Below are 17,229 nucleotides of genomic sequence, written 5' to 3'. Positions count from 1 at the left end.
AAGGATTCAACGCATCAACACTCGTCATTCTTACAACGTACTTAAAATGTGTCAAATTCAACCTAAACATGTTGGTTTCATTTTATTCTTTTGATCTCGCTCAATCTTAAGCCAGCTTGAAGTTCTCAGAAAATATTAAATGCATCAATTATTTTTCCCAATACCTCAGGGAACTAATCACCGACGTCTCACCAAAATGGCCTTATTTTGTCTAACACACAAAGTGTTGTTAAAAAAGCTGTAAAGTGCCATATTCTATGCAATTCATAGGCAACGAGACACGTGTTTCAAACCGATCCGTGATCCCCCTGTGACCTGCTTGTAAAAAAAACAATAATAAAAAATTCTTGAGCGGCGGTAATCTTTTCAGAGAACTTTCAACCTAATGACGGAGAGTTTTACATATCACTAAGTCGAAAACGAAGCTCATCCTGGCCGTCATTCAGCAGTGCTGTGCTTGGATGTGAACAAAATTACACAGCTGAGGTTTTTTGGGGGAAACAAACTTTTAATACCATAAAAAAAAAAGAAAAGATTTTTCACCTCAAAGGTGAGAGCTTGGTGACTGCTGTGAGGGACGGAGTGTTTTTCTTTGAGTGCGGCGGCGTTCACACCGCTACAGAACCTGATGTTAACAATGCCTCGCTGCTTTAAACGTGACTATAAGGCGTTCCTTGTAAAGTAAGATAAACTCCATCAAAAAGTCAAAAACTCTGGGAAACTTTCCAGGATGGAAAGCAAATGGCTTTTACAGATGGAGCAAAAACCAAAACTAAGCTGCATTCATTCTTAATTCATTCTGTTACTTCTAACTTTCTCTATGAACTGTTTTACAGGCAGCTAAAATAAAAAAAATAATCCACATGTAAAGATGAAAAAAATGGAAGGAAAAAGTACAATTTGAAATAAAATGTAAATCTGTGTCAATCACAAAGCTTCTGTGCAGCAGGCAGTAAAATGGGTCTGCAGTGAAAAGAAGGAGATGATGGTGATGATGATGGTGATGATGATGGTGAAGAGGGAGTCCTTACAGGGACGTGGCAGAAGCTACAGGTTGACAAGCTTCACAGTCATTTAACCCTGTTTAACGCCCGCACACACACACACACACACACACACACACGCACACACACACGCCTCCACCCCTTCACACGAGCCCACAATGAAAAGAGTGACAGATGATGGCGTGATAGCAGAGGTCAGACTGAGCTCATCGCAATTACAGAGCTGAGCAGAAGAGAGAAGCGAAAAATAACCCGTCTCTATGACCTGGAACATATTAAGATGCGCACATTGAACCTTTGTAGACACACACACACACACACACACACACACCCGCACGCACACGGAAAGATTACCTCTGGCTCTCGGCTACCAGCGACACATGAATCACAGCATCGTTCTCTATGGGACCCTGTTAACAAGAGAGAAAGCAGAGAAGATTAACATCACAACCAATGTTCTGCTTTATGTCGCATCTGTTGTGTTGCACGAGTTGGTCCCTTTGTGGCAGAACTGTGAAGTTTAGAACACTGCTAAAAGTTACAAATGTTTAAATTCATGTTGTTTTGCCTCCTTTTAATACTTTATTCGTGTAGTTGCTGCTTTTCTTGCACGTAAATCTCTTAATTCCTTCTGATTCAGTGATGCAGCTCAACCAACAGTCAGTGGTGAAGCAAAACATAAACATGACTAATGTGAATCTAATTAAACCAAATCAGATGTGTGTGAAGGTGCAGGGGCGTGCGTGCGCGCGGGTGTGTGTGTGAGAGTAGGAAAGAGGTAACACAGAGGGAGGCAGCTGAGATTCATCTTGCTCATTTCTACGCCAACAATAGGTTTTGTTATTGCTGCCCACAGTCTCTGACGAAAGTGAAATAACCAATGAAGGTTGACCCTGAGGTAGTTGGCAGCAGGAAGCGGGAGGCAAATTAGCAAGGACAAAAGAGACGCAAAGTGAAAGTTGGAGCATCGATGGAGAATAATGTTTGGCTGTTAACAGATGATGTTTCCTTCTGCTGCATCTCAGAGACGCAGATGAAAAGGAGAACATCAGAATTTGCACGCAGGTTGTTTGATCCCGCTAAAAGGATTTTGCAAGAAATGTACGATTCCTTTGATATCTGGGGCCGGAGGTAACGCACATATCAGGATGAGAGGCAGAGCGCCGCCTACGGACAGGTCATTAGTCCGTCTAAGACCCTGGAGTGGAACAGCATTAATATTTTCAGTAATTTAACAGCAGGGCGGACCCCCGTCATCTTAGCACTTCTACTTTATTAAACTTGTATGATTAGAAATAACAAGCTGCACGTGAGCTGGTGCAGACTCGACAACCTGCGTCTGATTTTTGCTTGTTTGTGATCCTGTGCTCAATGTCTCTTCTCTTATCACTCCTACACTGGTTTAAATCATCACTGACTGGCTGCATGTCCTTTCGGTAAGTCGGTAATACGTCAACAAGAGGATTTTTGTTTTTCAGCTTTACTTTGTCCTGCGTGTCAATCTCTTTGTGACAGATAACCAACACTTCCTTTTCAGATCTGTAACTTTTTCAAATTCCTTCACACACCAACTATGTGTGACAAACTGAAATATGACTAAATGTCTCTAAATAAACTCTATGACTAAACGTGAGCAAGATTTGCTTTCTAATGTGAGGTTGTTGCTCCTTTGCCACATCACAATTTTTTATCCACGACGGTTTCAATTTCTCGCTTTTCAACAACTGTATATGTCCATTTGCGGATATGTATTGTGTAAGATGTGCTGCTGCCATCCCTCTCTCTCCGTTCAGTAGTGGCTGCCATTTAGTTTGTGAGTTAGTAAACGGTAAGCAGAGCTGTTCATCAGCACGCAGAGTGACTATCCAGGGCCATTTAGGAGGCAGACAGCAGCTCGTGACTCACAGGACTCTTTCATCTTGCGCTCGTCGAGGAGATGCACACACACACACACACACACACACACACACACACACACACACAAATGAATACAGATACAAACATGCAAAAAAACAAAAAAGAAAAAAAGGGAACATGGCAACACGAACACTCCTGCCGGCAAGCACAGATGCTCCAAAGCGTTGGCAGCGGTGGAGCACAGAGCAGAGGAATAATGCACGCATCAAGCAGACAAACAGGCAGCCATTTTGTTTAGTCGAAACAGGATGGAGATAACTAACAGCCTCGCCTTTAGGCGGCGTACATGAGACAAAGAAAAACAAAGGAATGTCCCGCTCATGTCAGCTCTGATCTCTTGAGAGAGAAAAAAAAGGTAATTTGGTGGAGAAGATCTGAAATGCATGATAGAGATCTCCATTCTCTCTTCCTTCAGTGACTGTTCAGCCACAGGGAGGAAATGGAAATGAGTGTTCAAATGTTTCTGTAAACAACCTATTCAGATTCTCTTTAACGACGTCAGTGTAGTGCGACTGAGCTCCGCCGAGGCCGAGGGAGGCGATGGAGAGACGGGCCGTCTCCCCACAGGACGGGAAATGATAAAAGGATCCAGGAATAACCTGAGCCTGCGACCAGCTCAGTCTAGACCGGACCTTATGGTTCCAGAACCTTTACCTTCCACGACATAAAATGTCAGGCTTCGAAATAGAGACAACAGTAAATACAGACATCCAGTGATGGCAGAGAGCTTTAACTTTGATAGTGTTATTTTATGACTTTAAGTGAACCGTTTCTTACCATTTTGCAACAATTGGTAAGGGTAAAATTGTCATAAATTATTATGAAAGTCATAAATTCGATTATTTGATCAACTTGATTGTTAAAACAATCAAGTTGATCTGAGATTTTCAAAGAAAGTCTGCAAGTGATACATTTTTCCTCCCAATATCCAAGAAAACGAATCACTGATGCGTCACTGATTGACAAAGAGTCAGAAAACTTGTTCACAACTGCTCACTGTTTGTTTTATGCAGAATCTCAAAAGCATGTTTTTGTGTTACATTTTCAATATTCTACAGACCTCATTTCTCCCAAAGCTCAAAAGCAGTTTGATCCGTTTTCACAAATGAAAACATACATCATAGAAAACAGAAATCCCCAACAGCTCTAAAATCCACAGAAGCAGCTAAAATCGAAGTGATACTTCGATTTTCAGATTTTACATTTCTTAACTTATACCGAGCGAGCATGTCAATACGGAGGAAAGAGGCACAACTGCTACTCCATTTTGTTTTCATAGATAACATGATACGAGGAGTGTTTCCATGTGGTCTGCACCTCGGTGCTCTTGCAAAAAAAAAACATTTGCGGGATTTTGCCTGTCACCCTAAAAACAATCCGAGTTACTTCCGCAAGGCCAAAAAAATTTTTCGGACGTTAATAAATCTCACCACGACGAAGCCACCCAGCAACTAAAAAACACAAGCGTATAGATGATGGATGGTGTGGTGAGAATTTGTGGAATTTTGTAAAGGCGTTTTAGGAATCAGGAGGCTGAACGATTTCAAACACCTTATCGAGTTTATTGCCTGAAAACAAAGGCAAGAAGACAATCCTCCAATGATTAAACTGAGATTTGACGTAAAAATGAGGCAGCGGAAATTGAGAATGTGCAAACGACACAGGTGATTTCAGTGTACGAAGGTTTTAGGAAATCCAACCAGCCAGGTCAAGGTGCTGAAAACATAAACAGCACCAAACAGCAAGAGAAACCTCGCTGTTCCTACCAGTCATGCCCTCAAGTTTAGAGGTCAAGTAGGAAACAAGCACATTGTTTAAAGAGGCATCTGGACACCAACTGTTTATCACAGCGTCAGTAATTAATTCAATACCGCTGAGTGCTCCCCTTTTGAAGCGACGCAATAAATTAAGCAGCTGAAAGCTGAAACACTGAAACAAAGTATTCATTAAAGCTGCAAGCAGCGTTAAACAGGGTGATGCCAGGACGTGACCAAATATTGTCGTTGAACATGGAAAATAGATCAATCTGGAATCTTCTAGGAGATACTTACAGTGTTTGACATTTTGTGGCGAGAAGGCAAAGTTTGAGGCCTTGTCTCGCCCCCTAGACAAGCGCAAAAGCTCAACATTTAATGTCTCATCCCTTAAGGTGACACTGACAAAATTTGAAGCCGTTTATTCAATATGTGTAGGAGTTTTTCAAAGTGTAATATGTGTAAAATGTAAAATAAAAAAAAAAAAGAACAAATTTTTTTCTTAAAAAAGAAAAAAAAAGGACAATTTAGCCCAAAATGGCTGACTTCCTGTTTGTTTCAGGACATAGTTCTGAGAGATGTTCTGTGCACCAAAATGTCAAAAATGTTTATATTTGTGCCGATTCACCAGGCTGAGTCAGGGGGGCGCTGTAGAGCAGTTTGGACACGCCCCTTTTTAGCTCCACTAAAAAAAAAATACTGGCATTTTATGTGCGACTGATGCATGTACAAAATCTGATGCAACATCAGATTTTGAAATCTGAAATCTGAATGAAATCTATGAAATCTGAATATGAGCATGAAATCAGCATGTCGTCAAAAAATAGCTTACGTTCATTTAATTTGGTTTCAACTGAAGCGCCCAGCTGTGTTTGTTCAAGACAAAATTATATTTTTTCACTTAATAAGGGACTTAATCAGCAGCTATTATCCCAAATATACAGCCTGTACAGCAGCACTTAATCCATAGATGCAATCTGTCTAAAAGGCATTTTAACTAAATCTTTCTGCTGCAGACGCCTACTGGGTGCTGCAGCTGCAAAAGGCCATTCATCTCTACCCTGGAATACAAACGCTCAGCACTCTGAGCAGGTCTGGTCAGAGCCAGATAAAATGTGTTTGGTCTCTATTTTCTGTTATCAGAAACAAGCAATAGAAATACTAAAATGAGCCATGAATCAGATTCCTGAAAGGTTAGACTGTTACATTTCACCCTGGGCAGCAAAGCCTTTTTGCCTCTAACAGCTCCAGTTTATTGTCAGCCTGCTGGTTAGCGACTGTTAAAGTTAAACGTTTCCAATAGACTTTACATTTTTCTTTTTTTCTTTGGTGTGACAGACCAACACAAAGTAGAAGAAACCTTAAGAGTAAAAGGAAAGGCGGAAGTTTGGAAACTGCAGCTCCGAGGAGGAGCTGTGCCTTGAAGGCGGAGCTAGGTCCACCCCGGCGTTTTACACAGTTGAATGGTTGCCATGGAGATTAGATTTCTCAAATACGCATGAAAAAAATCTAACACTCCAGGTATGTTTTCGATAAGGGAATAAAGCTCAAAAAAGATGATTTTACATAATACTGCCACTTTAGGAATGCAGCAGCAACACTTTGTATTATACCCAGTAAACAAACTCATCATGTCCCGATGTCTCCACCGACAAACACACAATATTCTACAATATACAAAGGTACAAGATGACACACATCTTTCAAAATAAGTGTTTGAATAAAACACTCTACAGTTTTCACCAGGGAGGTCACAGTCCTAGAAAACCAAAACAGCCTTTTTTTTAGTAAGAGAATGTTTTTTGTATCATGCAGATAAATTTTAGTCCTGGACGCTTGAGATCAAACTGATGCAAGAAAAGCTAAAAAATATTCGAACAATTGTCAAGAGGCTAAGTCATTGCCTGCTGCATAGGATTATAAATTGATGCGGACAATTACAGATTAAGAATTTTCTTCCGTCTTGAAACCTCAATCCAAACCTGCAAGAGCAGGAAGGAAAAAAAGGAATCAGAAGCCGTTTTAAAAAGGGGGACATGCTGCTGGTGCTACGGTACGCCACGCAGCAGCAGGATGGACTGCCTGCGGTTACCAGCGGTTACCAACGGGCTGGCTGGAAGCGAGCTGCCCCTCAGAGATACGGTGGAGCTAAATTTGACAAAGTGAAAATCCATTAGCAGGGGAATGCTGCTGTGAGTCCCTGCAGAACCCAAATGAATTTCAGCTCTGCTTCATTTGACTTTTTCCCCCAAAATTAAAACCACCGACCTGTGACTCAAGATGGAAAGTGGATGAGATTGTTTCCTCCTTTTCTGCTTTATCCCTTTCTGTTCTCGATGCTACAGTTTCCTCCACAAAATCTTTTGTTCGGTTCTACCTCTGCATTTGGTTTGTGTGTTTGGGATTTTTATTTTCCTACTCGTCTCTTATTTTCTGCCCTGTTTACCTCGTATCCTGCTGGCTTGGAACAAAATGACCACACTAACTTTTCCACATGTAATGTGACATTTTCTCCTTTCCTGACAATTTCTTATTCAATAATCTATAATCATAGGCGTTTTCAGAGATAAATTACGAGCTTCTTGAATCACCTTTGCATTCAGTTCAAACATTCAATCTAATATCTCTTATTTAATTATCAGGACATTTATCGTCCACAGTCCTTTGCAGGTGATGTTCTATCAGATTTAGTTCTGAATTCTGGCTTGCACATTCTAAATCTTACATTTCCCCCATTATGAATCTTAATTTAGATGTATGTTGGGGATTTCTAGATGTTTCTAGATGGTTTTTTTTGTTTGCCACTTAAAAGTTGAAAAATATTTTGAACTGAGTCATCATGGAACTATTTTGGTCAGTGATGAAGCAAAACCAGACGAAGTCTGCAGAGGGATAACTCTTTCGCCGTCTGCATGTTGCCTATTTTTGCTAAGTTCAAAATGCTAGCATTGTCATACTGCTGTGAAATCCAACAGCCAGCCGGCAGACGTTAAGTGGGTGTTCTCGGTTTGTGGAATTACTTGCCAAAATAAACCTGAATGAAATAAACAACACTGATCTGAAAGGCCACGCGACTCCGTTTCAAGGTCAGATCCGTCCCGGCGTGGCGGCTGGCGGCCTCAAGCGAGCGTCCCGCCTCAAAGGAATAAAACGTTTAAACACTTTCATGGCTTTAAAACGGAAGCAGAGGAATTCCTCCACCGTCCGTCCCTATCTGGATGAAATATAATCCCTTCTTTTAATGTCCCCGCACAGACGAGCGACTCTGGGCTCGCCGTGCTTCGGCCTTTCTGCGGCTCAGAGATTCAGATTCTGATGAGCGCGTTTCAAAGCAAGGGATCGGCAGAGACGGATCGCATGAGGAGAGGCGGGAAAAAATCTAATCAAATCATGAAAGAGATGCCAAGTCGTTTTGTGTGAAGAAAACGCCTCCCGTGTACGGTTTTTAAAGAAATCGCTTCGAAAAGGTCGTCCGACGGCATGAAGCGATAAGGAGCGCGACCGGGAGGTTTTTCACTGTTAAAGAGAACGTAATAAAAATGGACGACTCCCCTGATCTGATTTAGGGAATCGCTTCCAGTCTGACAGAGGAAAAAAAAAAAAAAAAAAGTGGCTCTACGGGACTGAAAGACAAAAGGATAAAAGAAGGGAGGGGGAGCCGATGGAAGGAAGGAAGGAGGGTGGAATCACCTCCACAGAGGAGAAGCGAGTGAAGAGTTGGATTGCATGCCGCTGACTGCCGTAATTGCAAAGGCGCCCCGACTGAGAAAGCGATACATTGTTCCTCAGCCTGGGCTCAGAAATATTATCCTCCACCAACAGAATCCTTATGAGCAGAGGAGGAGGAGGAGGAGGAGGAGGGATCAATTGATATTAAAGGCGAGCCACGGTATGAGCTACAGGAGTCCCAGCTTGTCAGAGCCGCTCTGTTTGATTCCACGCCTGGAGAGCCGAGAGGCTGGTGGAAGATAAGTGGCCTGATTACTACTGTCTGTGTGAGCGGAGAGACGCGGAGGGGGGCATAATGACGCGAGCGCCGCAGTGAAAAATAAATATACATGCAGCCAAAATATGAATGCCTGATGGTGACGGGCTGTCTGGCAGAATTGTGCATGTGATGTTTTGTTGCATTAAAAAAAAAAGTAAAATCTTTCTTTATCTTCAACTTTGAAAGTCATCGCCCCCCCCCCCCCCCCCCCCCCCTTTTTATTTAAATGACAAACCCAACGCTGGAATAAAAAAAGAAAAAAACAGACTTGTGGTGACTCTAACTTGCCAGTGTGTGTTATTGTGATGAGCCGTAATGCAGGCATGCAGCCTGACAATGACCCTGGAACAGAATTATGCTCCCCCGTTTCTGTGCCAGGCTGCACTCTGAAGATTCAACATGGCATACGAGCATAACTACAATCTTTGGGAAGCAGATGGAGCGTGTTAGAAGTGATGATGCCCATTTTACCGATTTAATGCGGTGTTAAAAGAAGCAAGTAGTTGGGCTAGGAGACACTAGGTGGACCCACATCTGTTTCTAAATAGTCAAAATTAACCTCTTTTGTTTACTTGGTGGTATAACATTACTGCCTTGTAAATTTTTTTTGTATTTTTTTTAATACATATTTAAGCAGGTATTATTGACTTTTTTCAAATGGAAACCCATCAAAAAAAAAAAAAACAACACACAAAATAAAAGTAATCATGGAGATGGAAACAGGACGAGTAATGATGTGAATAAAATGCAGGAGTGCATTTTTAAAAACAAGTTCTTTAGACTGAATCAGCCTCTGATACTTGTGATTTGCATTGAAAAACAATGGATGAAATCAATTCTGTTATTTTCCAGGCAGTCTGGCGCCTCTTCTATTCGAAAAGAAAAAATCCCAAATGAGTGGATGAAATCCTCTTTTAACCATTTCAGTCAAGACTTAGATAAACCTGATAATCATTAATCCTCCCAGGCATGCGTTCCCAAACGGTTTGCAAACCAACAGACAATGCTGCACAACATGTAAAGAAACATCACAAGGTTTTTTCCCCCTGACTTTTATTCACTATTCAATAATTATTATATTCAGCATACAGTATATGCTGCCTCTTACATTTTTTTGTTGGCTTGGAGTTACTGTGGTTTTTCGGTCGGTTTTTTGACAGAAACTTGTTCCTTTCACGCTCGCTGCGCTACGGCGTCAGGAGGGAAGCAGCTCGGTAAATTTGACTGGCAGCCAATCAGACAGATGAGAATAGAAAATAATATTTCAATAAATTATCCCAACTTATATTGTTTTAACAATGATTGACAAGCACTGGGTGAGATTTTATGATCATTTTTTTTGATTCAATGTTTTTAATTTCTGCATTCTTTGTTTTTCTAATTTGCCCTTCAGCTCTCTGAGGCCCCTCTAGCGCCCCCTGGAGACGGCCACTTTGAAAAACACATCTCAAAGGGATACCTGAATAGATTCACAAGTAGGTTGTTGACTGAGAATTGCCTGGTGGATAAGAAAGTACCAAAGAAGTAAAGTGCCCAGGTGACCCTGGTATATATACCTACATACCTTCATATGCTTCAGTTCACCATGAACTAAAGCAGCTCTGCTCACTGCAAACTCTCTGTTAGTCTAACTGTGATAATAATCCAACCTCTGCAAACCTTGTCTGAATGATAATGTCAGCCTTTCTGGGAGCCATGTTTGAAGTTTAACCACAGGTAAGGATGAAAGAAAAAAAAAATTTAATGATTTATTTAATAGATTTCTTGAGGTAAAAAAGGATTTTGTGACAGTGATTCTAAGCAGACTGAGCACATCCTAACCTTTACCTCCTTCACAGACGCTGCACTTCTGAAAAATAAATCAAATAAAAAATAAATAAATAACTAAAAGTGAGTTTTGCTGGAATTAATTCTGTTCAGAGACATCCACACATATTTGGAGCCTTTCCATTCATGCTTGAGGAGGTAAGAGAGACATAAAGAGCATACAACTACAAATGCAGTTGGGCTGCAGCTAAGAACCCATCTGGGGAGTTCAATCTCTCCCACCAGGCAGCCTGTCGTCAGTGGGGATTTCCATTCAGTAAATTGCTATGTTCATTCGGTGATTTGTCTCACTTCCTAACGTATACTTAACCGCCCCCCTGCAGTTGTTCCGCGTCTGCTAAGTCGAGAATAGCAGGGCCATTTGCTGTTTTCACCAACAAAACTTCACCAGACTAAAAGTTTACTTTCCTGCCTGCATGTCAGTCTCCTGTCTGCACTGTGTTGTCTGGCAGAGAGGACTTGGTCACCGACATGCTGGACGCTTCCAAGACAGGCAGCAGGTTGTTGCTAGCCACTTCGACAGGTGGCTAGCAACACCAGTAAGCTGACAGGACAGGCTCGAGACAAGCAACACCAACTGCCAGTGGTAGGTAATACTAGCGCAACTGACTTAAGCTAAGATGTTAGTTGTGCTAACCCTAAAGCACTAATCGTGAACATTAGCTCCACTAGCGCGACACCAACATGTGGTAGACGAGGGTTGGCCAGGCTGCTCACTCACTTCGGAGCACAACATTTATAATTTCCTAATAATTGACAAAAAATATTTTCTGGAAGCAAATACATATACCCCTGTCTTTATGTGGTCTAAGCACATATCACTGCTGCCACCAACTGTTATGGAGGGGAATTGCTTCATTCCAGTGGCGTACTCTTCTGGTGAGTTACCTCGCCGTTGGAATAACCAATCACCTGGCAGAGGTGGCCATGTTGATGTCTACATGTGTTGTGTTGCCCTCCACAGGGTAAAATGTGTCATTACTCCTCTGTCTACACAGTTGTGCTTCAGGAAGTGATTCTTTGGAACAGACTTTTCACTCACGGTTTCAGGTTCATAGTTGATGAATATTGCTAACTCTTGCTGATTCTGTCTGATTGACCACTGCAGGGCATTGGTCAGAAAGCATCAGCATCAGCAGATTATTAACTGTTAACTGTAAACCTTAGTTATGCAGAATAAATGTGCTGCACCGCATCTCGCCTGGAGAACGAGAGGAGCACCAACATAAAGGCTCTCGAAACAATTCATAAATGTCTTTCATTCGTTTGTTTGTTTGCTCCATCCTTGCAACTTACTCCAAAACATTTCTCGGAAGAAAAAAAGAAACAGAATGCGATTAGACAGACAGTCGTCACTCACTTCAAAAACAGAAGCTTGAATTCTTAACAGTCCATAACCAAAATAAAAATAAAAAAATTACATTTTATTCAACTGAAAGCTTACTAAGCAGTAAGTAGATTAGAGCTTTAGAATTTAGGTCCAAGATTTTATTTAATGGAAGCTCAGCTAAATGTTTGCAAGAATAATGATGCGCTAACAGCGGAACAAAATTTTCATTTAGCATTTTTAGATTATTTTCAGTGTGCCCACCACTGAAAGTTGAAAACTACTTTTGTGGCTATAAATTCATACGACTTCAGACTTTAGTTCTCAGTCGTTGCTTGTTATTTGTAAAGCATCTGTTGGTCAGCAGGCAGGAGGTAAAAACCAACAGCTGAGCTGAACTGAAGAATCTTCCTGGCATCAGTTTCTTTCTCATCCAGTTGGTATTTATAACACTGGAACACTACAGGTACAAACTACAAACTGTTTTATTCAGAAAGTTTAAGGAAAATAATATGATGGAGTTTTTTCGCAACAAAAAACTGTGCCTTTGTGTTTAGCCCCTTTTAGCAAATACAATCGTTTTAGGTTTAAATCAAATAAACAGGGTCTGTTTCTCATGTGGTGTTGCAGTCCTTTGGATCAGAGAAAAGCCGACAAATGCAGAGTGCAGTGAAAACAGTTCCTGTTGTGAAGCGTCGGCGCCTTCACTGTCAGCAGTAACCATCAACAAGCAGCTAATAGAAGGGCAGATGCTGCCTTTCAGCACACCTGGCGCCGCTCACACTCCCCGCATTCACCTGACACACCGATTCCGGCAGCGGGAGACTCTGATGCACCATAATGTGCAAAAGGACGTGACAGCAACAGGGGAGGAGTTTGGATGAAAGGAGCACAACAGGTGCAAACATTGGATTCCTCCCCAGGGGCTCCAAGAGGTTATGCCTCCTGGCAGCTCGCTTTTCCTTTTGTCTCCCAGCGATGCATTGACCTTTAACAGGAAGACGGTGGACAGCAGAGCAAGTCAGCAGCACCGACAAAAGGAAACACGAGGGGCAAAACCAATCAGACGCCTCTAATGGGGTCCAAGACGGAGAGAACAGCTTGTAACTGGACAGGGAAAGCAAAGTTCTGTCTTTGCTTTCCCTGAGATCAACACAAACTCTCAACTTTTAGGAGTTTGCAGCAGCAGCAGCTTGTGTATGTATTGGTAGGAGTGTAAGCAGAGGGTGCATTAGAGCATGGGTGATGTTTCTTGTGTTAACGCTTGCAAAGTGTTTGAGTGTGTGAGTGATGTCCATTTCCCTGCAGGTTAAGGTCAATGGCTGTCTCTGTGAGGCTTTTACTGTCACAGACCACTGGGCTCAACACTTCCTGCCCACCACTTGGCCATTTGGCAAACAGCATGGCTTAGCACACTGTGCATGCGTGTAGGCGTGTGTGGGCATGTGTGTGCGGGTGTGTGTGTGAGTGAAGCCAAGGCTACAGAAAGAGAATGAGGAAATGTGTGCATGTTGGCACTTAAGCGTGTGATTCAGTTGGTGGGGCTGGTTTGAAGTGGACGTAGGCTGGAACATGGTGTGATGCAGTGAGCTGCACATGAGAATGCACCCTTGGGACAGACACATCCCTGTGTCCATCTGCTGAATGCTGCTGAAGGCGTCGCTGCGCTCTTTACACGTGGGAAATGTTTAGATTATTCAACACTGTCCTGCCACTGACCTGTGATTTGTACGCCGCTGTATGAATCTGGTGTCATTCGGTTCAATGTTCGGCTCTGTTCCGGTGCCGTTCCATGTAAACAGGCCTCAGCGAGACGGACCAACAGGATGATAATGGAGAATAGTTGTTTTACTGAAACAGAACTCGTTCTGACGCCGATGAAGCGTCTCTGCATGTAAACAAATCGCTGGAGTTTCACCTTCCTGAGGCTGCAGAGGGAGTGTGTACAGCAGAAAACCTCATGTCGTCTTCATAAACACCACCATGGGAATAGTTAATGTGGAGTTTCTGCATATCTTTCAACAGTAATTACTCCACTGACCCATCCATCAATCAATCAGATGGAAAGGACATGAGGTACTGAGTGAGCTGAATTTCAACGTCAAACAAGGATGGCATAACAAAGCAGGAATCATAACTTTTTTAAAAAGATCTACATATAATGCATTGTGAAAATATCAAATGTCAGATGTATTAAAGCGACAATAAAGCAATGTCCTTCTTCACAAAATGTAAACCAAACTGGAGTAGCGTCAGACTTTAGTAGCTGTCGTTGTCTCTTTTGTCGGCGGTAAAAGACCAAGAATCATTTCTACCGCCAGTGGTTAGGTTGTATTTACCCAGAATGCCTTATGCCATAGCCCACTTCCTGCTTTTGGAGCGGTTTCCCATCCCACTTGGCATTGACATGTGCATTCTTACCTCAGCAGAGTTCACTTCAACTGAACCGAGACTTAGGTTTTTAGGCAGATCACAGTTCAGTTTAATTACGCATTCACATCTCCCCAAATGAACCAGACCTTCTACATAAACCACCTAGAGCAGGGGTGGGTGCCCAGAGTCGGTCCTGGAGGGCCGACATCCTGCATGTTTCAGTTTTCTCTCTGGTTTAACACACCTGGATCCAATAATGGCTCGTTAGAAGGCCTAAGAAGAACATTGTCTTGCTGAAAAGGTTGTTGGTACCACCAGGGAGAGAACTAGAACATACAAGATGTTGGCCCTCGAGGAACCACTTTGGGCACCCCTGAGCTAGAGTTTGACTAAAATGGACTAAATCAGGTTTAGGTCATCTTTCTCATACACGTCTCTATTACTTCTCTTCAACAACGATGTGTGAAGAATGCTGGGGTGTTGGTGACAGACCTTGAAACCACCAAATAGAGGCTGCAGTCCTACTTCAAAGTTGAGTGCGCACTAGCTAAATATTGTGTGCTCATATCAAAATTTACAAGCACATTAACCTCGATTACGTGAAACAAACTGAACTTTAACGGTCAAAATCAAGGAGACAGGCCTCTGACAGACAGCTGGTAGAACTCTAGGCAATAAATGGACAAAGTTTTCCTGCTAAAGTGATCAATCAAAGCGTCACGTTCACAACATGAGTATATCGGTAGGCAACATGCCCAGGGCCCATCGCCCTGCAGTGAGAGGAAGTTGAAATCACCAATTGCAACAGGACTAATGTTCCCAGTGAGCCACAGCTGCCTGCACAGCTCCACATAAATATGCAAAAGCCTTTCCCCCTTAACTGATACCATCTGCATAATGGTCTTCTTGACATAATTTAAGACCAGAAAGTTCAAACCATTACAAAAAGCTATCTGCTATTTCACCAAAGTCCTCAGTACACAAAATACATGGCATTATTATTCTTATTATTACCTATCTTAGGGGAGATTTAACAATAACGTCCAAAGCTGATGTACAGCAGCAAAATTGCAAAAAAACATTAATGTTCATTAAGTTTGCAGAATATAAATGACTTGCGCCGTAAAAAAAAAAGAAATGCTGCCAACACAAAGAATCAGTTTGTTTAAATACGTCAACAGGAGATTTCAAAATTAAATAAAATGTTGTGAACTGATCCATCAGAACCTGACAAAGTCACCAGTTCTTTCTCAAATTGATTAAAGGAAAAGTAATATTGAGAAATACAAGCTAATAAAAAAAAAAAGGCATAGAACCTTAAAAAAATCTATAATTGATCAAATTGGATTGATGGAAAAAGATGAATTTATATCCAAGTATCATTTTTGTTTGTTTCAAACCCTCTTGAAATTGCTGAAATTTTGTGTTTAAGTTTCGTTTCGTGATGTCCTCGTGTAAAGTTTGTAAAAATGTTAAAGCTGTTGAGGTGGTTGATTTGAACGTTGTGTTTTGATTTGGTTTGTGTCTTAAGGTATTTCATTACGTCTCTTTTTGTTTGTGATGTGTGTAAAAGTACGACTTTATTGGAAACTTCATGGAATCTGCTGATGTATAGAACAAGTTTCAGCCTTCATCTACTCCAAATCCCTCAGACAGATGGGACACTCTCTGGCTGTCCAAAAGTCTGCAGCTTTCTCTGACACCTTTGCTCAGGTGGTGTTGGGGGAACCTGCATTGTGTTGTAATGAGGGAGAGGGGGAGAGCCGTCGGGCTTGGAGCTGAAAGCTGCTAAATGTTGCATCGAGCAGCGGTGCTCTGGTGGCTCTCAGCTGGCTCCGCTGTGTTCGTACTGGAGGAGAGGCTGGATTCTGTTCTGGTTCCTGTTAATGTTGCATCGTGCATTGTCTTTGCTCCTGATGTCTGCTGATATATACAATATATATACGAGAACACATCCTATAAACCCATATTTTACCTCTGGAACGCAGTCATTTTTTCTCCCCATCAACCCTTTTCTTCACAGAGCCGTGCGATCTTTGGCTAAATCAAAGAATTTTCATTTGGAGTGTTCCACTCACTCCACAGCTAAGTGGTGGATTATTTTAATTCCCACATGCCTTTCCTGCATGTTTGTGGAGCGGGATACGCTTAGTGCCTTTGGTAAATTTGCAAAAAAACCCCAGAAGAAAATTCAAAGAGACAGAAGGAGTGAACGACAAAGGGGGCAAAAAGACAGACTGAGAAAACCACAATGACACCGTGAGCATTTCTGAAAAGCTGAGCACATTAAGGGAGCCACATTAAAAGCAAGAGTGTGACATAAGAGAAATAAGCAACTAATTCACTTTCATTGCCATTCATGACTTCTCTGATGCGCCGGTCGCTTCGCCCGCTGAGTCATACTGCATGTTTGTCAGCGGGATGTCACGCCCTGCTTCTCGGGGTGAGTTTCATCCGACTCACCCACTCAGACCTCGTGGCTTTTTGCACCGAAAACCCCACAGAGAACTGCTGCTGCAGATCACGGAGCGCTGCTTTTCTCCACAAAGTAAAGCTAGAGCTAAACACAGACTCGTCAGGAACTACAGCGCCAGCCAAAAGCTACGCACATCAACCAAGCAATCATTCGCCTGATTGGCCGACTAGTCGGCAATTAGTTTAATTTCATTCTTACTTTCATTTGGCAAGCCTCCGTAATTGATTATTTATTTATTTGACTTTGAGTTTAAAATGAGAATGTCACATGTTGTTATTAACAAAACAGTTTTAAATTAAAAAAAAGAGTAGCTGGAACAAAAATAGTAAATTCCACCAAGTCGCTCAAAAGTCCATTTGCTATACCAGCAGCTAAGCATCAATCACATGTCCATATAGATACATCCGTAAACACAAAACAGGCAATGAATATAAAATATCATCATTAAGATAAAAAGATATATACCCTCTGCAATGATACAGCACTCTACTGAGACAATATGCTTCATTATAGCTTGATAGCATGTTATATATTATTCTTTTTTGTAAAAGTAAAAATCGATT

The 17,229-nt window shown here is 41.8% G+C and overlaps 1 protein-coding gene across 3 annotated transcripts in view; it reads right to left on the bottom strand.

Annotated features, from left to right (window-relative positions):
* The window catches only part of phkb (phosphorylase kinase, beta), a 111,136-nt gene that overhangs the window by 23,577 nt on the left and 70,330 nt on the right, over positions 1-17,229 (bottom strand). For all 3 annotated transcript variants that reach the window (XM_028013888.1, XM_028013885.1, XM_028013884.1), the window contains one exon: positions 1,359-1,414. In XM_028013888.1, coding sequence (XP_027869689.1) covers positions 1,359-1,414 — 56 coding nt within the window. The remainder of the gene's footprint in view (positions 1-1,358; positions 1,415-17,229) is intronic.

Source organism: Xiphophorus couchianus, chromosome 4 (genome assembly GCF_001444195.1).
Source record: "Xiphophorus couchianus chromosome 4, X_couchianus-1.0, whole genome shotgun sequence".
Taxonomy (NCBI): domain Eukaryota; kingdom Metazoa; phylum Chordata; class Actinopteri; order Cyprinodontiformes; family Poeciliidae; genus Xiphophorus; species Xiphophorus couchianus.
This window is presented reverse-complemented; position numbering and strand designations above follow the sequence as displayed.